Here is a 25275-nt window from a genome sequence, read left to right on the forward strand (position 1 = left end):
CTCCTCTCAAAGACGAAGAGGCTGTGCTGCAGCATCTGAATGAACTGATTAGCCAGCTGGCAGGCTGTGTTGCAGAAAGAGAGCGGGGAAAGGGGCCTTGATCCTGGGTTTCAGGAGCTGCAAAAAGACTGGCTGGAGGAGGCCATATTTCCATCTCCCAATCAACCCAGCAGGTGATCTAAGTGGAGAGGGCAAAGCTGGGACCAGGAGGATTACCACACCAGTGAGCCATCGGTGCCCTGGTAGGACTGCACCAGCCAGCATTTGAGGTGCATGACAYGAGTTCTGGATTACAYCACCTTCTCTAAATGTGCGGTTAGMGTATGATCCTGTTGGAGGACTGATCCAGCATGACACTCGAGTGCAGGTCCAAACATGCTATAGAGTATGATGAGTTWGGGGCTGTGTGAATGGTACCTGAAAAGTGCCTGTAAATTGATGCTTGCAGCATATGAGCCATAAAGGGCAAAGGCTGGGCAAGGRAGAGAGGGAGGTTGTTTTCTTAGTGCCCTGGTGCATTTTTATTTGGCACTTATGTTGATTGTGCCACAGGCATTGCCCATGTATAAATCCTTATGAGAAGTAACTCTAAAAACCACTCAAATTTGAGAAGGGGCCAGAATTTTCCTGTAGTATTTTTGAATAGGCATCTATGAGGTGAGCAGCCTTCACTGACCTCTGCCTGCCCTTCTTCATGTTTTATGGTCCCCCACTCATACTGCAGCCCTTCTTACTGAAGGCAGTGTTAGTGCTTTGTGTGGGATTCAGTCCTCTGCACCCCTAGAAATCTGTTGCTGATTTCAAAGGGAATATGATGGGCCCTTCAGCACCAGAGCAAATGGGGAAACAAAGACTGTTGTTGCCTTGAGCATTTCCAGAGCAATTGATGTATAACACTGGGAGGTTTGTTTTCATTTCTTTATTTTAACGACAGAGGGAGGAAATACGCCTTGTGCCAAACACTGTCTGCTTCACTATGAATGTTCAGTAAAAGTTGGCTTTTCATATGCCTGTGCCTTTCTGTATCCCTTGGCCTGATATATCTAGAGGGTCAGGATTTATTAAATCATTTGATTTGCATTGGGCAATTTACAGAAGCAAATGAGATGCCATGGTAACAACACTGTCTTCCGTATATTAAGAAGTGCAAGCATGGCCAGCCTGCTCCTGCTCATACTTCCTCCTTGCCCTGCTGAACATTGCACCAAAAGAAATGCCATGATGTTTGTAGGCTACGGGATCAGTTTGATATTAAGACCATACTTTCATTCCCAGTTGGCTGAGCCYCTTAATAGTCCCTACTGTGTTGGCTCCTACCGTAATGCTGGCCTGAAGTGACACAACTAGAGAGAAATTATGCATGAGGAGAGAGGGAATGGTTTCCATCCTATCTGAGGATGCAAAAGTTGTTGGATAGGTTTGGAGATCCTGTAGTGGGAGGAAGCCAAGTGTGGTGAGAACTTGCTCATTCTGCTTTTTAGGAGTAGTCCCTGGACTGGACATCATCCAGACCTTTACTGGGACCTTGCCTGGGAGAGAGCTGACTGAAGGGGTCAGAAAAGATCCAGGGGCAGAGGCAGAGTTGAGCAGTGTGGATGGTGCAGATCCCTGTCCCTGTTTGCTCCCTAGAAATGGAGACGTTCCCTCAGGAGACTCAGAGAGAGGTACTAAAAAAACCTACCAAACCACCAGGAAATTGTATCTCTAAGTTAATGCTAAAGGACAAACCCCTGATTTCTTAGCACTCAGAGCTGGTGGAAATGAAAACCTTGAATAGAGGGAGGACCTCTCCTTGCCATAGAGAGGATTAGTTCTGGTTCAGTTTCCCAGTCCCGGCATGGGAATGCATATCCCCTGCTGATGCCAATTACACCATCAGAACTTCTGTTCAGTAGTGCTGTTGGTGGCTATGGCTAGGAATTCCTCAGTACCGTTCACCAGCTACACTGCTCACGTAAGGTCTGTGCTCTCYGTACATGCAGCTGTACCTCAAGTAACTTGCTGGAACAATCTTTTGATGAGAATTTTTTAGCTAAGTCAAAGGGAACTCTTTCTCTTTACATTTTAGTTTCCTCTCAGACGCCTGTAATCAATGTGAAAACGTCAACAAGAACACTTAGTCTAGTCTGTGCAAAGTTTGCCTAGATTTAAACTGACTAGCCAATTAAAAAGAGTTTGCGTATGATGGAAAATTTTATCTTGTAACAAGAGGCCTCTAACTTTGCTTAATTAAGATGATACTAAACACAATTCAGGATTTAGTATAGACAGGGAGAATGTCTTCCCTGTACCACTCTACAGGCCCAGTCACATTCAATGTGCTTTGTCAGACAGTGAATTCCCTCTGTGTTTGCATGGCTGGGCTTTTTCCTAGTAATGTTTCCACTGCAATAATTGAGCTTGTCTTTTCTTAGCAAATCCTTGCCCAGCTCTGAAACACCTGAGCACTTCACAAATTGGAGGGCTTTTTGCTAATCTCAGGGGCTTTGTTTCCTTGCTTTGTTTTTCTTTGCAGTTTTGGGCAATGAGGTGGAGGCCTGTTATTCATGACTGTTTGTTGTTAAGGGGAGCCTGGGTCAAATCAGTGTGTGCGTGTTTTGCTCGGATGGTGTGCTGTATTGTAGTAGAACGTGGTGGCCAGTAGGTCAAAGATAGTAATTCAGCACCCCYAGCAGTGCCTCAAAATAAATGACAGGTCTTCCATTCTTATTCAGACTAATAATCCATAATATCTTCAYCTGCCCTCTGAAGCCATTTCAGAAAAAGACAGTAACTACATACTGGGAAGAGGAATTTCTTCYGTCCTTATGCCCCCACTTTAGCTCCAAGTCCTTTTCTCTTCCTCAGAATTGTTGTTTCCAAAGTCACAGCCTAGTTATCAGCAGCTGGGAAAAGGCAGACCACTGGGGCTAGGGGTATGGCAGATGGGCTAGGAGGGCCTAGGTAGGGGGCTGTGGGAAGGAAAGTTGAATGAGGGAGTGAATCCAGAGTAATTCAGGCAGGTYCATCTCACCAGTGCCTTCTGTGCCTTCAAATAAATTTTTTTGGTGGGGCAGAAATTCTCCCAGRATGTATCCTGGGGAAAATGCTTTGTACTGACTTTAAAGAAGCTGTTTTCCAAAAGGTGAGGGGGACCTGATGGTAACACTATGAATGCATTTGTTCTGGTGGCCTGGGCCCCTTTTCTCCTCCTTCCACCAGAGTGCCCTACAGCAGCCTTCTACAATCTGTGCTCTGCTTTTCCTCTGTCCTACAGAGCCATGAGGAAAACTGCAGAGCSCAGTGGAGCCATKGCAGGGCCTGAAGAGCTAARAGAGGAGGAAATGGAAGAAAGAGGCCAGTGGAGTAACAAAGCGGAGTTTTTCTTGTCTGTGGCTGGGGAGATCATTGGTCTGGGAAATGTGTGGCGATTCCCATATCTCTGCTACAAGAATGGAGGCGGTAAGTTCACAGTATGCATGAGTTGTCCTAGGCATGTAGGCACTACAAAAGATACCCTCATGCCTGGATCCAATACTCCTACCCCTTACAACCCCTGTCTCTCTCTCTCATACTCCTTTATTTTCCCTTCCAGTAAGTTAGTTCCTGCCAAMACCATAAGGAATAGCACCGGGAAGTGAATTTAGCCCCCCAGCAGGTCCTATGTCTCAAAGCAGCTCCTAAGTCTGGATGATGAAATGAACTTTTTAGGAGGAGAGCCCTTCCAGTAATTCTTCAAGGCTCTTGGGCATTTACAGAGACAGACGGTCTTCCAAAATGATGAGAAAGCCATGAGGGGTCAGAAGGCCAGCAGAAATCTTAGTGCCTGTTTTCTGTTTCTAGCATAACTCCCTGGATTTCTTTTCCCAACAAAACTGCAGCAAGATCATCATATGGTTAAAAGTTAAATTTTCTCATGACAATAAAATGAAACTTTGGAAGAGATGAAGGAATAATTGATTGTCACTAGCTTTTCTTAGTAAATCAAAGTCTAACCTTTTTATAAGGAAAAAGGAGGAATAATACATTACATGTATTAAAGCAATAAGCTCTCTTGCTCTTRTTTGATATGATCACCTTGAGATAACATTCTGGGCTGTGTATGTTCCCCCATTTTTAAAATTCCTTTCTCTGCAGACCATATCGCAAAGGCCTTCCTTTCCCCAGCGCAGCTTACACATCTATTAATGATTCAGTGTTATTTGTCCCTGGACCACCAAACTCTTATCCTCTGTTCTGTCCCTGTGTGATAATGGACTTTATCTGAACCAAGCTGGAGTCAATACATCTGAACCAAATGGGCTTTGGGGCAGTTAAAAGAACAGTTAAGAAAGAATGGTAGGAGTTTTTCTTGAGCTTGAGATGGTTTTCACCAGACCTTTTGTTTTCCTCTGAGATTTTGATGATATCCAATGAGGCAACAAATACAAGTCWGAACTGCATAGGATGGAAAACACTGACCGGGTAGCTGATTTAATAGGCCATTCTGCAATGACATTTTGAAAGGAGGGGTAGAAATGTCATGGTTTTTGCATGGAAAATTCTTTCTTGAGCTCAGATGATATCTCTAAATAGTTTATGCCTATGGTATCCGGTTCAGTAGTCTTTGCAATTTATATGCTAATTAGTGCAAGTGAAAAGGCACTTTTTTCATTTTAGATGTTTATTGAATAACTTTTATTTTTTTAACTAAACTATCCTGGAATATCTCAGGGCGTATTCAGAGGCCAGCACGGCTAGGCTTGGCAAAGATTATGATGAGAGAGTTCTCTCCTCACARCTTGCACATTACCACTGCAGAAAGAATGCAGCTATTGCAGAAGGTACATTTCTCCCTCTAACTCAATAGGGAACCAAATGGCCAACAAGGCACTGTCTTTCCCATGACACTAAAAGATAAAGTCCTTGAAGTTGTTGTAAAAAAGATATTTGCCACTTATATAAGCTCCTCAAATCCCAAACTGGAGAATGCTATCCTGTCACTTTTATGCAGCTCCAGATGTAGTAAGACAGTTGTAAAGCTGTAAAAGTGGATGTAGTAAAGACAGTTATGCTGACTTGCTGTAAAGCAACTGAGTKTAAACTTAACAGTAGCTGCACTTCCAAATTTGATCCAGTTACTCGGCATCCTGAAGCTGTTATTGACTTGTGAGRAAAGAGGGTCTATAGCTGGGGCCCCCTCTCAGGACCTCATGTCCTTAGGGGAAGCAGCAAACTGAGGAGGAGATCACAACTGGAGTTAGAGTTAGTAACTGCTCTGGGAACATTAAGAGAGACAAACCAGTAAAGGTGTAACGAAGCMTCTCGTTACTCAGTGGTGAAAATGGGTCAATCTCTGGGGCAAATAGTATCAAAAAAACAGGATCTTGGACCTTCTGAAAGGTTAATCATCTATGTATAGGATAATAAAGCTCTATTATGGACACTGCTTAAAGCAGTCTTTTATCATGAAATGGAGCAGCTGCCTCTGGCTTAACACACACAGCTCATGTCCCCAGCTCTGCAAACCTGGACTGGCGCTGTGATCCACCCTCCCTCAGGTCCCCTGCAGCTATGGCACAGCTGTGTTTAGGGGAAATCTGCATGTTGCTTGTTATTGTAACATTGTTGGCTTAAAGACTAGAGAAAGTGTTCCTAATTGTTAATTTTCTGTCATGGGAAAGAATTTCAGTGTGGATGACTGCACTGGCACGAGAGAAGTGGGCCTGGGGGACAAGGTTTGTTTCTGCTGAGGGAAAGAGCCCACAGCTCTACTGCAAACATCCAGCTGCTCTCCTGGCACCGGTGGTAGAAGACGCTCATTACCAAAAGCTCACTAGATGATGGTGAGACCTTGACAGTWGTTGTTCCAGCTAGGAAGGAAGTTGCCTTGGCGTGCTTTGCTTTTGATGTCTGTGTTTGGAGGGGATAGAAAGCATGAAATTCCTATGTCTATGATGGGGAGAAAGATTATGAGATGATAGGAGGAAGTCAAGGAATGAAATCGAGATCTCAGGAGCAGTTTGGAGCAGAATAAGGAAAGAACTGGGTATTTTGGTTTGGTAGCAGAACCAAAATGATGGAAAATAAATTCAAACCTGGCTGAGCAGGGTGTAAACCTTGGTGAGTTTTTTTTTTTTTTTTTTTTTTTTTTTTTTTTTTTTTTTTTTTTTTTTTTTTTTTTTTTTTTTTTTTTTTTTTTTTCTGGGAAAACAATCGCTTTCTTTCTCCGTCCTCTTCCATTTCATCAAGGGTTAATCTAAAATATTTTATTTTATTTAAATTTAGCTGAATATTTATTCCATTCTTGGATTATTTTAACTCCTGGTTTCATTTTGACTTCTCTTAAGACTTCTGTGTTTTAATAAAAAATGGAATTTGAAGAGAGAAGTTAAACTTTTTCATTTYGGAAATGCTGGAAGATACTCTTATGCCATTCCTTTCAACCTCTATATCCATTCCTTTGGTGAAAACTACTTGGCAAATTTGACATACAGTATGCAAATAAAATCTCAAGCATATAATTCACAGCAAATTTATTATTTACCAAGAAATGTCAATAATCTCTAGATTTGTATCTTCTGGGCAAGCAGGACTTTTACAACTTTTGTTGTAGCTCCTGGAAAGGAAGAACAAATGTGATTGTGTAACCAAGAATATCTTTTGCTTTGCCTGACTTCTGCTGGAAGCTTGAATGTGAGGGTTGTGACAAYGGGGGCAAATTCTCCAGTAGTATCTTTTGCTTTGCTTCATTTGGCTACTCCTTACTTCTAGATTGTGGCTCAGAAGCACTGCAGTAGCACAGGACAGACCACTCTAGCAAYTTTTTCCAAGAAAAGAAAGAGTTAAAAACCCTGTTCTTCTGCACAGGCTGCACARTTAGTTCAGAGAAATGTTAGTGTTTGTGTAGCTGATTCCAGCTGCAGCCCYGTGTACCTGGAAAGGGGTGGCAGGGATAAGGTTTTAAAGAGGTTTCTGAGGTAGCATCTCCCCTCCCTCCACAGGAGCTTTCCTCATCCCCTACCTCATCTTCCTCTTCACCTGTGGGATCCCAGTGTTCTTCCTGGAGATTGCACTGGGGCAGTACACGAGCCAGGGAGGGCTGACAGCCTGGAGGAAGATCTGCCCAATCCTCGAAGGTGAGTCAAAGGGGAATTACTGGTGGCAGCTTCTAATTACTGATTCAGAGACTTTTTGGAAGMACTTTTTGTTTGTTTGTTTTCTTTTATTCTTTCTCCCTCTCCCAACATTATTTTCCCCGGTCACTGTTGCATGTGCGGGGGACGTGCATTGCCTGACACCATGTGGGTGACTAAGGGTTTGCCATGCTGGCTGGGGCTGTACTGGGGTGGTGCAAACCACAGTCTCTGCTTTGCGGTGCTCAAAGTCTGAGAGAGATGAGTGTGGTAAACAAACAGGAGGAGAAAGAGTGAAGTGTTGACAAACAGATACCTGTACATAGGCCAGGACAGGTATCGAGGAGAGGAGACGATGAGGAAGGCTAGCTGGCTTGCAGTACTCTATACAGCTCTTTCCATGCCAGGTGCTGTCCTCATGGTATTTGTAGGCTGATGTCCACCTCTGCTGAGCAGGAATCACACTGCAAGTACTAGTTCGACAGTTCAGAGACAAGTAGTGTTTGGTTAAGGCATAGGGGTAAGAACTGGGACTCCTACTGCCCTTATTTTCTCCTGCAGAAAGCTTATTTAATGATTTTAAGATGTTAATGAATTCARCATTCACAATTCTCCTGTTCCTTTCACAGACAAGGAAGTCTGTGCTCATGTAGATTAAAGGCCTGGTCTATCTGCCTAAACACAAGCATTCAGTGCCATTTAAAATGCCCTGGGGAGTCCGGGACATCCATGCAAGACCCACAGGAGACCTGTGCCCACTGGAAGGTGGACAGGAAAGGCATCTCAGAGGACACTGACAGCTGTTTTTAAACAACTGAATTGGGCCTTCAGTGGCCTTTCTGACMTCTCAGTGAGTGATGGGCCCAGCTAGGACATGAGGCCAGAGCTCTTGACTCCTAGGCTTGTACTTTTGCCCTAACACCATACTTTATGTATATCAGCAATGTATATCATGGTGTATATCAGCAGTAAAAATCTTTCTGCTTGAGTCTTTTCACAAACATGAAACTCACCTTCATTTCTTTTCTTTTTTGGCTACAGCTGGCTTTCCTACAGGAGATGTAGTGCAACACAGTGGCACAGCTCTGTTAAGAAAAATATTTTTCTGTCAGCTAAAGGTTTTCTCTCTCTGATCAGAAATTCTTCCATAGGCCCATCTAGAGATACCAATAACATGTTTCCTGTCTGCATGCACAAAGTTATGAAATCCTTTCTCTTTCCCTGAGGTGAGTCTTGCACCATTCTCTAGTGAGTAAAGTTGTTGGCATTGCACCCTTCTTCCCAGGATATGACCTAGGACTTCATCTGAGGCTATGCCTGACAAGTTGGCAGTGTTATCTTCACCTCTATTGTTTTCATTCACAGGAATTGGATATGCATCACAAGTCATCGAGGCCTATCTGGTTGTTTACTACATTGTCATCCTGGCCTGGGCATTCTTTTACCTGTTCAGCTCCTTCACTGCCGTGCTGCCATGGACTAGTTGCAGTAAGCCCTGGAACTCAGGTACACCTTCATGTGGCCCACTCCTGGAAAGTGGAAATGGGAGAAGAAAAATTTCTATCAAAACTAATTCCTCTTTGCTTTTGCTAATTCACAGAAATTCTTTTAGTTTTGTAGAGAATATTTCATACTGATAGAAAAATGTTTTGATTATAGATGAACTTTGGTTTCCAACATAATTTTGCAGTTGTACTGTTGTTGTCACAGTGTGATGTCAAGAAGGGTAGATCTCATGAGATGCTTTATGGTCAGGGACTCCAGTGAATGCAGCTTTCTTCATTTACCATGGACAAGTGTCAGGAAGGGTATATGATCTGAACCTATGCCTAGCCACATGGCAGAGTAAGACTACTTCTTAATGAAGAAATTTGGGGACTTTACAGAAAATTCTACATTTCTTGCAAAGTGGGGGAGTTGTGTTGGTATAATTTGCAAGGCAATCCAAACCCCTCTCCACATAACAGGAAATTTTTGTTGGATCAGGTACAATAATTTATCTCACAACTCCCGTTTGCTATMCCACTCCTTTAGAATTAATGAGAGAGCTGCTGTCAAGTACTGAGATGTTTTCCTTTGAACACTCAGCTTTTGGCTAAACTGAAAGACTAGGCCTATAGACCAGGCCTGCAATGGAGGATTTTGCCAGTACAGGTCTCCCATAGCAGGAAAAAGTAGTATAGAATTCTTTATAGAAGAGTTTTGTTATTTCTTTATTAGAAGAGTTTCTCTTTATTTCTTTGATAGAAGAGTTTTCTTTATAGAAATTTTCTTCTATAGAAGAATTTTCTTACAGAAAAGGCATCCTTTTCTCCTCTAATTGCACCTATACAAGCCTCTATATTGATATCTTGGCCAGGGGTCTCATCTCCTCCACCCACAGTTTTCATAATTGTGCTGAACACAAAGGCATGGTTTTGGTTTTATTCAGCGCACTTGTGCAGTGTCTGGGAAGGTGGAGTTGATGAGAGATAACCCTCATGGGTCAGATGTCCTGACAAGCTTATTTTACTGTATTGGAATGGGTTTTGTTTTTAGTGGAAAGTCAGGYTGGAAAGGGCTTTGGCAGCAGCTTGTTTTTTCCCTTTCTCTCTTGTGTCAGGTGATTCAATTCCATCATGTGTTAATTTTGCACACTCACAACTTCCCTTGCCCCTTGATCCCAGTAGAGGTAACTGTCCTTTTAAAGAGTGGTTCTGATTCCTTTAGCTCTCCYAGCATGGACTTGTTTGCAAGGAAAGCCACAGATATTCTGTTAACATGCAGAAGCATCCCAGCCATAGCTAGGCTTCATCTGTTTTCCTGTGGATCATCTTCTGCTTTCCAGATGAATRATGAGGTGCATTTCTTGGATGCAAGGCATCTCCTCCATTTTTAGGATTTTCACACTTTGTGACAGGATTGGGTAAGGGGGTGTGGAATATAAAGGCAACTATGACGTGCAAACACATACATGAATGTATGTGTTGATACGGAATGATGTGTATTGCTGAGAATGAGATTTTGTATCCTGGTGACTCATATTGGCTATCTCACARTAATCTACATTTTGCAGCCATCTGGTTTCTATGTGACAGGGAATCACTCTCCCACTCTCCCTTCCCCATTTCTCTCCCTCCTATCCCCCAAAGATCCAAGCCAATCCTCTGGCTGCTCTTGAATGGGAATTCATTTGGGGCTGGGGAGARCAAGAGTTTAAATGAGATGTTTAATGAGATGCAAGAGTTGCTTGATGAYGATGAGATGCTCTACAGCACAGTGTGAAGGGTCTGTCTGCAGCCACAGTGAGGTTTAGGGTACAGAGGAGAAGGAGTATCCCTCACGGAGGGGCCTCCGAGAACTTCTCTGGCTCATCAGCTTCCTTTTCTTTTGGTAGATCTGTGTGTGGACTTTCTGAATAGCTCCAGCTTGGACAACAGGACGGTGCCTGCGAACGCCACTTCCCCRGTGATTGAGTTTTGGGAGTATGTGATCACTTTCCCTATGTTCAGGCTCCTCTTTCATCCAAAGGCGACAGCCACAGGAATATCCTGGGGGGGTGTCTCTGTAAGACCAAGTGAGCAGCTATGTGTCAGACCCAAACATGGGGAACACAATGCACTGAACTGCTGAGGAGATCAGCACAGAGCCCAGAGGTCTGTGCAGCACAGCTAAGGGGCATGAATACTTGATACATGCCAAGGACTGCTTGCATCGTGCCTACATGTGGGTGCTCATGTACACACATTCACAAGCATGTTCCCTTTCTGGCATGGCAGTATCTACACACGGGTGCTTGGGTGAGTGTGGTCACAGAAAGGACAAATGAGGACTTGTTGTAAGTAGAAGGTATATATGTTAGGTATTACAGGCTACTGTTGGCAGACAGGTGTGAGATAACCAGGGCAGAGCATGAAGAGTCCTTTACAGTGAAACAGAGAGGTACAAAACTGCCATTTCCCTTTTTCTGACGTTGTCTTGTTTTGTGCAAAAGAGAAGCAGCCCATCTAATCATTCAGGTTGCTGAGGCTGATGSCTGGGGAACACCCCTGGGACAGTTAGGTGAGATCCTTGAGAGGGCATGTGGGAGGTTTGGCTGTGGAGCTGGGGGTAATTTAACACCCGTGAAGGAGAGATCCTGCACTGGGCTAAACATTGTCCCAGAGGGGCTCTAGGTTGCAGCCCAAGGAGTTTGAAATAGATGAGGTGTCACACTTCCTCCCAACACTCAACTGAGGAAGGTTGCATAAAGGATGGGAATRCTGGGAGCTTGACTTCACCAACAGTTTTTTCATCCATGAAAAATGAAATGTCTCTATTGATGACGAGTGTTCTTCATCCTTTATAGCCACTGCAAGGCACAGAAGATGAGGAGATGTGCACATTAGTGCAGAATGAGTCTGCACCGTGCCAGATGCCCCTCTCCTGCCCCATTCCTTACACAAAGTGTACGTGAGGGCTGTGATCCCTCTGAAATGGTTTTGTGGGGGTTCTGCACAGGTTGCAAGGRCAAGGAGGCCTTGAGGAGTTTAGTTTGGAGGAAGGATCCAAAGCAATGGTATGCATGGGTTTGGGCTGCTGGGATCATGTGAACTGCAGTGCTCAGTTCTTGTGTGGCCCACCTTGGGTGATGGGAGGATCCAAGGAATGAGGCTGAAGGAAAGGCATGGGAATCACAAAAAGCTGTTTATGCCTGTATATAGGGTGTCCATAGTGTATGGGGGGGCAGAAGAAGAATGGTGATTGTGGGGTGATGATGACATTGGTGGCCTACTTTGGATTGAACAGGGTTTGCTGGGCAGCTGTCAGGGTTAGGGGAGCAATGTAGGGCTGGTGATGATTTTTTACTGTGCAAGTCTGGAGTGCATAGTGCCATGGGTTTTTTTGAGAGCAGGAAGGCTTAGGCTGACTACAGGGCACAGTGGAGTGGCATGAGCAAAAGTGAAAGAGAAGCGAGTTTGTAGGAAGCGCTGGGGTAATTTGTGTGTTTGAGCGCCCTGGGCARTTGTATTATGGATAGTCTGTTAGGTCTTTGGATGGGGTAATATGGGACAGGGGTGTATGGATGAATGGAGTCTGGGGTGTTAATGTTTTTCTCCCTGTCCCTGGACACCGGCAGGAAGCGAGTGCTGGGGCTCACGGATGGTATTCACAAACTGGGCACTGTGCGCTGGGAGCTGGCTCTGTGTCTCCTGCTCGCATGGATCATCTGCTACTTCTGCGTCTGGAAAGGGGTCAAGTCCACAGGCAAAGTAGGAACAGAGATTGTCCTCCTGGTCCCTAAACCTCCTTATAGCCCTCTTGTTTTCCTTCTCAATTTCTTTTCCTTTTTCATAAAGTAAAGAGGCAGGAGACACACAGCACCAAAGTAAAACCTTAACCCCAGTGAGGCCATACTGATTTACACTGGTTGTGAGTTCAACTCAAAAAAGAAAGAGCAAAAGAGTAGTTCAAATAGCTAGGGAAGTAAAGGGAAAGACCCGGGAACTTGGGAKAGTCTTAGGTCACCTTTTCCCTTGGAGAAGCCCACAGAGGATGACAGATACTCCACAAGTGCCCTTGTCAACCAGCCAGTCAGCAACATGTGTGGCTTGAGCTGGTTATTCTTCTGGACGGAATGAGTGTGTTGCATCTTGGGGCGGGTCTTGGGGAGCTGCTGTGGCCTTGACTTGCTCAGGACCCTTTTCCTTCCTGAAGCTGTGATGATAGGGCAGGTTCTTAACACAATGATTGGCTCTCATGTGATCTTCCAGGGAACATCTGACCAACAATGAAGAGAGATGAACTAACTTCTGCAATAGTCCTCTTCCTCCAAATCACTCTCTCTAATATTGGTAGATGTGCCCTGTAATACTGAAAAACTTGTGTTTCGGTGTCAGAGCCAATTTCCCATCTTAAAACCATGTGGATCAGCCATTTTAACAGAGCAAGACAATGTCTTTCTCTGCTCTCTAGGTTTTACCAGTCTCTGCTGGTGCCTCTGCTCTTGCTGTTACTGACCTGCTGTCTGCTGCTTCTCATTCAAGACTGCCAGCAATGCGTCTCTGGCTGGGGCAGACTGGGAGGGAACATAACATTTTGGAGAGAGGGAGGAGCTGCCACCATAGTGCCAGCAGTGCACTGAGAAAACACTGCAGGGAAAAAGGAAGGAGAGCCAGATTCAACATGTATGGGGAGAGGGAATATTCTGTATTTTAAATTGAAATCTCTGAAGCTCCCTATGGGTTGAGTCAAACACCACAGTGCCATCTTCACAAGAGGGTCATTCTGTTCTGAAAGGCTGTTTGCCCTGCGTGGAAACATTTGAGCTTTCCCAGCTTCCCTTCAGCTCTTCGTCCTCTTTCCACCAAGTCTCTCCTTTGCTCAGTGCTTYCCAGCCATGGAGAATTTGCTATGTATAGAAGAAGGCTAAAGTTCAGTCRGGCTAGCTGGGCCAATTTGGTTAGGCAAAGTCAGACTGAAAGTAAGGGGAAATGTTGAGTGCYGGTAATGGTTGGAATGGCTTTCCCAGGACCACAGAAGCTTTTTTCATCACAGCTTTTAGGATAAAGAGCTTATTTTTTGCTAGTTAGATGTTATGAGCATGATGCAGCAGTGCAAGGTGGGCATTTCTGGCCTGAGACATGCCAGACAGAGTAGCTGTCTTCTCTGCAGATTTTTTTTTTTTTGAGATTTACAAGGGCAAAAAAATCTAGATCCTTTCTTCTTTTTCCTTACTGACTACATTTGAGGATAGGATAAACAGTAGGGAGGTGTCACAGAAATTCTGAATAGGCACATAATTGTGTTTAACAGCTACAGAGTAAACAGGACATTGTGCTTGACTGAAAGCCTGAACTAATCAGATAGGCTAAGATGGCCCTTTCAGACCCTTGTGTTTATGTTTCTGTGATTTAAGCAGTCTAAATGTAAAGAAACAATAGTAATGTTGGGAAAGTAATTTCAGATTACTCCGTGAAGACTCATTTTCTTCAAAAGCCTTTTTCTTCTATTCATTTTGCCCACTCTTGTGCCTTTTCCATGTTTCCTTTCCTTATGCATTCAGTTGATCTCTTTAAATGTTCCCCAGARGTGATTTCTGAAGGTAAATTTCAGTACTGGTGCCAAAAGTGCTCATATTTTCATTCAGTCAGGGAACAGCAAAAATGCCACATACTGTGACTTATTCAACCAATTATCACTAAGCAGTAACAGCTTCATTTTAGACTCCTCATCATGAATCCATAGAGTAAACAAGCATYCATATTACTTGGATGGATTTTAATAATGAATACATGTAAGGAAGTTGAAATTCGCTCATGGATATTTTGCAAACAGAAAAARTGCTAAATTAAGCAATGGATTAGAAATGATTACTTTTCTCTAATATTAGTTTACATTACACATAAGAGAAATGAAAATAAGCTTTTACAAAAACAATGGTCTACATTTTCTTTAAGGGCCTTAAGATTCCTGGTGGCCCCATTTTTTCATCTGTGAGCTTCAGAGGCACTGAAGAGATGTGAGACTGCATGAGCATCCTCTGGAAATGAGGCCCCTCAGAGTTGTCTCAAATTGGGCAGCAAAAGTTGCTATTTAATTTGGAAAACTCCTGCTGCGAACAGGACCATTTTAATAACTTCTCATTAAAACTCAGTGACAGGAAGAGATTGGGGTTTCTTTTGCAGCTCCAGAAAGATGAAGAGAACAGCTTGAGAGCAGRGAAATGACAATGACTGGAAACAAACAATAAGGCAGAACAACCAGTGGCACAGTCTGGGTGAGGAACAAAAAGTAGATTAACTAAATCACCAGTGAGATGTAACCTTGATTAATTTTTTTCCCATCCCACTTCTGTGCTAGCAGTAGCAATGGTAGTCATCAGGAGAGTCAYGGGACTTTTGTCCAGGGTGGGTGCCTGTGGATAAAATGCCTGCATCCCCTTCCCTGCTTAACCTCCTGCCTCTTGTTTCTCCTGCATCTGCAGGTTGTTTACTTCACTGCCACCTTCCCTTATGTGATGCTGGTGGTCCTACTAGTGCGAGGAGTCACTCTACCAGGCGCTACTGAGGGCATCCTCTTCTACCTGAAGCCAGACATTACCAGGCTTGCAGACCCACAGGTGGGTGAGGGATGGATGAGTGCTTTGATCTGTCCCTAGCAGAGGATCTAGTTGGCTTCTCTCAAGGGACGAGCACACTAGTGAGACCTAAAAATAGCTAGGAGGGGTCTAGTCCCACTGTGTAGCACAGCCTTTTTGCTGATGTGTTTGCAGCATATGGGCATATTAGTTGATTTCCACTTACGGGTTCAGCAAAAACAGAAGACTATATGAAATATTCAGCATGTAACAGATGGTTTTGCTGCATCTTAAATGCAAATAATTAAGGGAAGGTGAGGAGAGAATAATCTAGCAATTTTCCTTTTTTATCTGGCCCTGTTACAGCTTTTTTTGGCTCCAGTGGGACCCTCCCAGGGAGCATAGCGCTTCACATTAGCAGCTAGCCAGCAGCTTTGCCTCCCCTTCCCTGGGTGCTGGTCCCCACTCATCAGATCAGAGGTTGGCCAGAAGGTATGTGCCAGCCTTGTCTGCCCACTCACCTATGCCTCCTGCTCCCTCAAACAAACCCTGGTGTGACAGATGCAGTGTACCCCAGGCCCCAGAATTTGGACAGGGCATGCAGCCAGCGCCTGGGTGGCAGGACCCCCAAGGAGCCTGGCATGAGTCTGCTCCAGGCATCTTTATCTATCAGTGGGGTTTGTCCCTTTCCCATGCCTGCTCAGTGCTGGGCAGGCTGCCTCCTTCTGCCCGGGGAGGTGCTGGTGCTGACCACCTCCCTAGGGAAGAGTGTTTAAACGGCTCTGCTGCTAATTATTGCACTGCTGAATGTTTTTGTGGAGGCAGCCAGCAATATGCTTTGCCCACAGTCTAAGCTTACCTCCGGTGTCTTCCCAGATGGCCAAAGCCCAAACTGCTCCCAAACCAGCTGCCAAACACTCTGTCTCCCCCCAAATGGCTTTCAGATGCAATTATGTGTTGTCAATACAAAATCTGTGGTGTGCTGAAAACTCAGAGCCAGCTGAACATAAATGACATTTTAATATCAAAATAAATAACAGGGGAGTGACTGAGGCCAAGTGTGTTTTATTCATGGTCATAGCTAAATCACTGAAAACCTCCCTATCCTTTGAAGCCTGGATAAAGCTGACATGGACTTTCCAGGATGCTGCAATCCTGCGTAGCAGGACTAAGAGGTCCTTCTACTGAGTTTAGGCAAAGCTTGGGACTTTTCTGTATAACAGGATGTGTGTGTGTGCGCCCACGTTTGGTGGGCTCCGACGTGCGCATATATCTGTGAGAGAGCCATGTGAATTTAAAAACAGCAGTGCCTGGCTGGGATTTTCTGAGGGCTGCCAAATTGCAGCTGCCTTGATATTTGCAGCTGAGGGCTGCTTGCAGGAAAAAGAGTGAGAAGAAACAAGCAAACAAACAAGGAGGTGTGTTGTTTTCCTTCCTGCCTGCTGACTGTCAGATAAAGGCATTCCCTGGAAGAGCATGAGAGCTGTGATTAAGTTTAGCCCATAACATACTGAGTGCAAAAAAGACTCTTCCATGGAGAAAGGGAGGTTACAGCAGATGTGAGCCATCTGACTGAGCTCTTTTTAATGGGAAACCAGATTTGGGAGCAGAAAGTTGTCATGCGAAGGACTCACCGTCCCTAGTTTGGGATGACTAAAGAGAGTGTTTGCTGAACACTGAGCTGTGGAGGGACCATGGATAAGACCCGCTTGTAGTGACAACTTCAGCTGGAGCCACGTTATCAGGATGCTCTCTCTACCCAGAGTGCAGTGACATGGGGTGGTGGGGTGGTGTCTGGAACTGACCAGCACTGCCTGCATCACTTTGAGTGGGACATGCAAATTCAGTCCTTTTGGGAGCTTTTTTCTAGAGGACCTCCCATCCAATTACCTGGGTTTTCCCAGAGAGGTATCCTACTTTCTGTAGGAGTTGTGCCTTCTCTGTCTCATGCAATTCATTCTGCTTTGATGGAGGGGTGGTTGCTGGAGAGGACCCAGTCATTTGTTTATTTTGTTGCCTGCTCTGGAAACCATTGTCCTTCTCTGTTCCAGGTCTGGATGGATGCAGGCACTCAGATCTTCTTCTCTTATGCCATTTGCCAGGGATGTCTGACAGCTTTGGGCAGCTATAACAAATACAAGAACAACTGTTACAAGTAAGAGGAGCTAGGACTTTTCACACCTTTACACAAATTTGCTCAGAAGCRAACAGCACAGAGATACTTCTGAGGCAGGCTCTGTCTCCAGGGGAGGCCCTTGGTCACACTGTTTTGTATAGTATAGACCTGCTTAAGAGTTTCCAAGCTGCAGAGGACTCATCATAGGGATGCAGGGTCACCAGGGTAACGTGCGAGCTCCTGAAAATGATATTAGTAATGTTCTCCTGCATGAGTCAGCTTGGAAATGGGAGAGCAGCACTGTGGAGGTAACACCAGCTATTGTGTGTGTGAGGGGAGCATGGCACCCCAATGCTTTCCTAAAATCAGAGTAACATGCCCTCAACAATATTTTGATCCTATCAAGGAGATTAATCAAGTCTGTCTGGACTGCATTTCTTTTCCCTCTGCAATCTTAGATTACAGATCTATTTTTTCCATGGCCTGACAGTGAAGTAAGTCATCAGGACTATTACTGCTAACTTCTACAGAATCCCAAAGAGCAAGACTTTGTTATTCTTTCATGTATTACTCCAGCAAGGTTAGAAGCATTTAATGGTGCTTCRGAGTTAAGAGTCAGCTCTCGTTTTCTTCCACTCACAAACAGATGCTGCCATGGCTGCTGGTCAGGCAGTTAATACTTTTCCATGGCTTTCCTGAAATGTATCTGTCACCAATGGCTGCTATGCTGAAGCCTTCCTCTAATACTTTAGGCACCTCTGACCGCCAGCTTAGCTCTGGACAGGTGCTCCAGCCCAAATGTGCTAGGTGTTCATATCGCCATAGCAGCATATGCTGTAAGCTGGGTCTGGCCATCTGCCTGCCCAGRCAGGAGCCCAAGGCATGGGGTTTCCAGCCCAGCCAGCCCAGACTGGTGCCTTTTTTGCCTCAGCRCACAAATACTTCAAGACAAGTGCCATAGCACTCTCAAGTCTCCACGTGAGCGTAGTTAATAAAGGCAGTGTAGACACAGACTTTGTCAGGTGACATTTTTTGTTAAACCATTAGTACCTATCTCGATAGACTTACTTGATCATGTTTACTTTTGCAAATTCTTCTTTATTTTCTGATTTGCTGTCTTCCTCATTTTTCTCTGCTGTTTTGCTATTTCTCTTGACTCCTGTCAGCTCTTTTGTTGCCACGTCCCTGTGAAAATCATTGTGGCATCCTGCTCATAAGCCATTGGTGTCTCTGTCCTGTTTCATGCCACATATAATCCTATAGCTCTTTAACACTGGAATACAAAGTAGTAGACTGATTTTTGGGTCTGTCCTGTTTCGAGCTGTTGACTTYAGAAGGAGTTCAAGAGCAATATTGACATTCCTTGACCCATGTTGTCAGATTCAGGAAGCTGAGTATAGATGTGACCAAAAAGGGGCTCATTCTGCTCTCACTCTTATCTTACCCTCTTCCAGGGACTGTATTATGCTGTGTCTCCTGAACAGTGCCACCAGCTTTGTTGCTGGCTTTGCCATTTTCTCTGTGCTGGGCTTCATGGCTCGAGAGCAGGGTGTACCCATTGCAGAAGTGGCTGAATCAGGTAGGTTTTCTTAGGAGACTTCAGGGCCAAAGCACAACAGAAAGCTTGAAGTGGAAGGAATTTTTTATGAATCAATCTATGAAGTAAAGCCCAGGATGTTATCTACATCCTCTGTTGCTGTGGGTGCTTGCAGCCAGATTTGAAGGATCTATGCTCCCAGACYGGGCTTTCAGGAAGAGCCATTCTCATCTTCCCTGCTGTCATGACCTCTCCCAGCTCTGGTGCTCTGATCACTGCTTTTATGTCCCGACCAAATTTTAGGGCAAGGAGCCATGGCAAGACAGGTGTTAAAGCAGGACATTAAATCACTCTCTGAGTTGCTGGGTGTGGGGTGGCAGGCAGTGGTGTGTGGGGTGCCCTTGATCATGCTGCAATTTGTTGGCAGGTCCTGGCCTAGCTTTCATTGCATATCCAACAGCAGTAACAATGATGCCTGTGTCTCAGCTCTGGTCCTGCCTCTTCTTCCTCATGTTGATCTTTTTGGGACTGGACAGCCAGGTACAGCAAACACCCCTTCTCTGTCTAGCTCCAARGTGCTTGTTCCCTCTTTGAGCATCTTCTGAGGCCCCTGGGAATGGGGAGAGTGGTTATGTGCTTTGCTGATACCTCTAGTACTTTCCCCACATTGTCCATATCACTTTCATGGTGCAGATGCTGAGAACCTGGGCCTCGGGTCAGGGTGGTAGCACTTCCGTTTGACATCCTTCTCTGCACATGTCCATGAGGGTGTCCCGGCTGTATCACCTCCCGCCTCAGTGCCAGCACCAAAACCTTGCACACTGTGTGAGAGTGTGACCTGTAACAGGGCAGGGGCCTTCTAGTAAGGAAGCAATGCTCCCTGGCATTGTGGTGCTGTCCCCCACTGGCTGTGTCCCCCCAGAGTGATCTCCAGTGTGCTCCATTTGACAGCGCGCCCTTCTCTTCCCTTCCCGTACCTCCATTACACCAGGAGCCAAACCCAGTGGAGCAGCCCTGGCACACCGGCATGAGGGCAGAGGAGGGTCTCCCATACACCTGCCAGGTGGACGCTCTGCTCCAGGCTCTGCTCTGCAGCACTCAGCCTCTGATCCTGCAAAACCAGCCGCGGGTTTCTGTTTCTCTTTTGGTCCAAGGGTCAAGGTTCCCTCTTGTTTCATCTTGCTGACAGCTCTGCTTTAAGCTGGCAAGGCCACCTCAGTAGCTGCTGATGTTCTTAGTTTTACCCTTGTGGGTGCTGGGTGCTGAAGGACTGGCAATCAGGTAGGCATGCTTTGCTTCATCCTGCCCCATGGTCAGCTGCTGAAAGCCAGCATGATTGCTAGTGGTTCCCAGGGCTCCCACTGCACTTAGGTTGTTACAGACAGTTGTGGTATATTTTGCAGTCAGTCTTGCTGTGTGCTTGATTTCAAGGCTGAGTTGTGCCCTCACAGTCACCTGGCTCCACTTAATTTCCCAGTGGTAGGCGAYCTACTCTCTGTCACAACAGTTTCTTGTGCCTTCTCAGACACTCTCTTGCCATGATCAATAGGTGCAGTAAGTCACTTGCATCCATATGCTCTCTGTGTTCCTGCTGTGCAACAACATGCTCTGTTGGGTCTGAGGCAATTCCTCATGCATTTCACAGCTCCTCTCCTCCAGATGTGGCTGTATTTTAACACTTCTGGCTTGCAGCTCCGGAAGTGACCCCACTGATACCAAGCAGTGTTTGGGTCCCCAGCCGTTGCAACTGCCCTTTGATGAAAACAAGGAAGATGAAAGGAGAAAATCACATGGGCAGAGCAGCACATACAGCTGTGCCCCTCCTCCTGTATTGGCTTCTCCTTTCTCAGTCTTGTTTGTTGCTGCTTCTTTGTCAAGCAGATCATGTCATGAAAAAAAAGGGGACTGGGTGGTTAAAGGAAAAAATGACCGTGAGAGAATGTGTATTTGAGGAACCACTGGGTTTTCTGACCTGATTTCTTCTGTAGTTTGTCTGTGTGGAAAGCATGGTGACAGCTATTATTGACATGTTTCCGGAAGTATTTCGGAAGAAAGGGCGTCGAGAGCTGCTGATCCTGGCCATTGCGGTTGTATGCTACTTCCTGGGCTTATTGCTGGTCACTGAGGTAAGGAAGGAATAGCTGTGGTGCAGATGAGCACTAGAAATCCTGGAAGACTAACCTGGAAGAACATTCAGAGACAGCAAGCTTGTCTTTGATGCTGTTAATTATCCTTCATTTCTAACGCATTAGCTGATGTCTCTCACAGCCAGTGCTTCTTTGCTAGTGTGCAAGCGATCAAGCTGCATAACTGAGCCTTCCACAGGAATGGTCTCACACCTGTGAGAGGCCATGTGACATGCAGTTTTATCCAAATACCAAGCCTGATGGTTAAAACAAACTGAGCTGCATGTGTAGAAGGTCATGTAAAGGCARTGATTGTTTGCTGGCTACTGTCCACAAGAGGCTGGGCTGAGGGAGGGAAGACCAGGGCTGATGAGTGCACCCTAACCTTGCTTGGGTTAGTAGAAGGAGGTCTCTACGCATGTTCACGCAAAGCAGTGGAGGGAAGTTGGCTGGGATGAACTGTGGTCCCTGGGAGCAGAAGTAGCCAAGGTGCATCAGTATATTGCTATGCACATGGAATTTTCCCTACAGCAGCCAACTATGTCCTTGTGCATGGTAGTGTGCTGTGCTGTGTGTGCACCACACACCTTGGCTGGGCTCCTAGCACTCCTCTGCATTGACTCCATGCACTGTGTGGTGACAGCTAATTCCCACAAAACCTCTTAGCCAGTTTTGAATGATACTCCAGCAAGATCCTGGCTAAGAATTTGTTTCAGTTCCCACTGAGATGAAGAGAGCTTTGGCTGTGTGAAACTAAATTAAAGGTTTCCWTGGCTTTTTTATGCTGCTTTGCATGGAGGCATCTATTCCCATTGCTGTAGGACATCACATCTGCATGTGGTGTGATGAAGGGGTAAATGCTCCGTTATTCTGCCAGAGTGTTGAGTACCACTGGAAAGTATTTGCTTGACTTATGTTTGAAAGGCTTTTCCTTAGGAAAAAAACATGAAAATATGAGAATGAGAATCAAATAAGCTGTACCAGTAACTGATTAAAATTAAACAGGGGTCAACTCAAAGGTAAAGACAGTAGGAGAGCCACATGCCTCTACCACCACAGAGCTTAGACCCTTTGCATGCAAAGATGGATGCAGACTAAAAGGAGGTATCTCAACATCCTGATTGTCATGTGCCTTGGGATCCCAATTTTTTGRGGTGCAAAGATCAGCACAGCCACATGGTATTTTGAAATAGTGCTATAAACTTGCTACATGATTTTAAAAAAGACCACTCTGATTCCTGCTCCTGTGGACAYGGAAAGCAGCCCATACCAGCAGTGTCAAAAAAAATGGGTCTGAAACATTCTCCTGGCACCATTCTGACTGTCCTTTGGGACAAGGTTACTGCTACTGTGGTCAGCTCCAAGAGAAAGCTATTCTTCTCCCACATGCTCTGAACGCCATCTTCCTGTTGCTATTCCCCTGCTTGTCTTAGTCATTTTTCTCCCATATGGAATAGTCCTGCCATGATTCCCTCTTCTTTAACTCTTCCACAGGGAGGGATGTACATCTTCCAGCTCTTTGATTATTATGCTGCCAGTGGTACCTGCCTGCTCTTCCTGGCCATTTTCGAAGTCATCAGTGTAGGATGGGTGTATGGTAAGTRGGACACAAAGACCTTTTCTTGTTGCTCCTTTTTAAGGGAAAGATCGGGATTGGAAAAGAGGAGGTGGATGGAAAAGACCTATCCTCTCCCTGAAGGGGCACGTATTTGCCTTTCTTCTTGTCTGGTTTCTGATGTGTTTGCTCATGATGTTTCTTCACTACTCCACATTTAGAGTCGGAATAGTTTTTCCCTCTCTGAAGCTTCCTCCTATTGCCTTACATTGTTGCCCTTCCCATCCTGCCTTTTAATTAGAAAATAAGCTATGGAGAAGTGACTGCTGTTCTTCAGTCTATCTGTTACAATCTCTTTAAATTGCTTCCTTAGTTTAGTCCTGTCAGTTCATTCAGCACAAAAAGCTGAGATGCAGGTTTGCTACATATTACTGCTGTTCACGTAGGCTGTGAGAACAGTCCTMAAAGAAACAGGTGCAACTGATTTTGGCTTTTGGTGAAGACTGTAACTAAAGTACTGAACTGTTCGGAAGAAGGGTTCAAACTGACTTTTGTGAACTATCAGAAGAAAATCAAATGCTTATTAGAGAGTGTAGTAAGAAGAATATCCTGTGATATCCTCTGGGAGATCTCTGGCATGCTCAGCAGAGCCTGGGCAAAGAGACTGCTGTTCATCTTACTGAAGCATGTATCAAGACTGTGAGGTCGCAGGTATCGTCCTGCCTGATGCAGAGTAGCTGCCCTCTCCCTGGCCTCCTGGAGCCACAGGAGCTCCATATGTGTAAGGACTGTACAAAACTCTAGTGGCTGCCAGATTAGATCAGACTGTCGATCCACCAGTCCAGCCCCTGCTGGCTCCTAGCTATGCCAGGCAGTTTATCCATCCTAACCTAAAAAAAAAAGACTGCAGACAAGAACTCCATGCTTGGTCTCTTTCAATCGTGAGCAAYGGCTGCTCAGGGAAGAGTGCAAGAGTAGAGGAAGTTAGCAGTGATASATTTACAGAACATTCTTCCAGCTGCTAGCAACTTGAGGCCCAGGGATTTCCAGAGCCAGAAGAAAGATCTTTGTTTCTCTCCTGTGAATTTGTCCAACTGACTCAGATAAATATTTGCCATCTACAAAATCCTGCAGCAAGCAGTTTCACAGCTTTTTTTTTATTTTTTTTTCTTTCTTTTTTTTTTAATAGAGGATGTGAATAGTCACTTTTCTTTTGCTTATCTTGAACCTGGCCCCTGCTAATTTCATTTCGTGTTGCCTACGTCTTGCATTAGTAGAGATATTGAGCAATCAATTCCTGAAGGCACTCCTTGCCACTTAGAGTTTTAAAGAGGGTACAATGGCTGTAGCACAGCTGTTGATGAAGGAGGTATCATGTTCTCCAAATGCTTTRTGTACATCAGGAACCAATTGCTAGCCTATATGGCCTTCTCTCTTACTGAAATGCAGATGCAGCTGCTTTGGAGTGACCTCCATGGAATGCAATAGAAGCATCTCTGTAAGGAGATGTATCCAAGAGAGCTTCTCCTGGAAGCGGAGCTCCCCTGGGCGCTTGTGATATCAGACATATGTAAACTGAGAGTCTCCTTCTGTGCATTCTCCACAGGATTTCTAGGGAGATGGAGATCCTCTTCCCTCTGTGGCAGGKCTTCAGTTTCACCACACTGGATTATAGTTTAATGTACAGAACATGCCCTRCCCTTGTTACAGTTGCACAGACCTCATTCCTTCCCCACTGACCATCATGGATAAAAAAAAAAAATAAGGCAGAGAATTAGCAGCAAGAGGGATAAACTGCCTTAGCAGCCTGGAAGGGGGACGGAGCAACTAGGGGCTGAGAAATGAGCCATTACCTCACCAGCTCATTTGCCCCACTCTGCACAGTGGGATTTTGCCATCTTGACATTCTGCTTTGCATTCATTTTGACCTGATGCTGGGTTGAAATGTCATCACTAGGCCAAGGAGGGGCATTTTAGTGGAAAAAATATCCCTGGTGCCACCTAATGGGTTTTCTCCAGCCTCAGAATTGGCAGGACTGAGTCTCTTGCTTACGCTGTGAAGAATTACAGTGTTCTTGCAAACACAAATACACGTTTTGAATTTCCCCTCTCCCAGCACATACGGCAAACACCCACTGCTTGGCAGCTTCCTTCTGCCTGTTAGGCAGCTGCAGTTACARAGATCTGAGGATTTCCTCACAAAATCCTCACATACTGCTCTCCTGCGAAAGGATCACGCAGCATCAAACCTGCTGATCACGTTTGCCAGAGGGAAGTGCTGGCGGTTTTTGATTTTTCCCCCCTCCTCTTCCCTTCCGCTTGGGAAGACTCAGCCCTCACATAAGCAGGTACTCTTTTTGAGCACCAGGATCTGCAGCATGACACTACCGAGATGTGCTGCGGGGAGGATGTTTTCCAGGTGGTCRCAGCGTGCACATTAGGACTAGCTGTTCTGTGAGGAAGCTGATTTCCCCACCACTGCAGGAGGGCTGAGGCTGAAGTCATTAGGCCTGTATAGAAAGCTGGAGAAAACTGATGCCAGTGGGTACCAGTGGGTGGCCCTAGGGCAAATCCATGTTGAGCTGGTATAAATCTTTTTCTCATACTCACATGCAGAGTRGCTTCTAGGAGCTTTGGTCTCCAAACTGGATCCTTCCAGTCAAGCTTGCCCAAGCTGTGTGTGCATTATCCTTTCTGATGCAGCTACTGTAGGTGATTTTACACCCTTATTTATGGATCATAAGGGGCCAATTCTGTGCACCTGGTACCCGACGGGTGCATGGTTGTTGCAATGCCATAATCCCTCTGC

General features: G+C 45.2%; 1 protein-coding gene across 1 annotated transcript in view; it reads left to right on the top strand.

Annotated features, from left to right (window-relative positions):
- Positions 1 to 2917: 2917 nt before the first annotated feature.
- LOC146584825 (sodium- and chloride-dependent betaine transporter-like) overlaps positions 2918 to 25275 on the top strand; it is a 31115-nt gene continuing 8757 nt past the window's right edge. Inside the window, exons 1-12 of the mRNA XM_085324127.1 lie at positions 2918 to 2943; positions 3257 to 3441; positions 6963 to 7097; positions 8460 to 8600; positions 10471 to 10558; positions 12193 to 12325; positions 15040 to 15174; positions 17184 to 17287; positions 18703 to 18827; positions 19213 to 19325; positions 20774 to 20911; positions 22406 to 22508. Of these exons, the coding sequence (XP_085180253.1) occupies positions 2918 to 2943; positions 3257 to 3441; positions 6963 to 7097; positions 8460 to 8600; positions 10471 to 10558; positions 12193 to 12325; positions 15040 to 15174; positions 17184 to 17287; positions 18703 to 18827; positions 19213 to 19325; positions 20774 to 20911; positions 22406 to 22508 (1426 nt within the window). The remainder of the gene's footprint in view (positions 2944 to 3256; positions 3442 to 6962; positions 7098 to 8459; positions 8601 to 10470; positions 10559 to 12192; positions 12326 to 15039; positions 15175 to 17183; positions 17288 to 18702; positions 18828 to 19212; positions 19326 to 20773; positions 20912 to 22405; positions 22509 to 25275) is intronic.

This window comes from Rhea americana, unplaced genomic scaffold, assembly GCF_003343005.1.
Source record: "Rhea americana isolate MKP2758 unplaced genomic scaffold, rheAme1 scaffold_9, whole genome shotgun sequence".
Lineage (NCBI taxonomy): Eukaryota > Metazoa > Chordata > Aves > Rheiformes > Rheidae > Rhea > Rhea americana.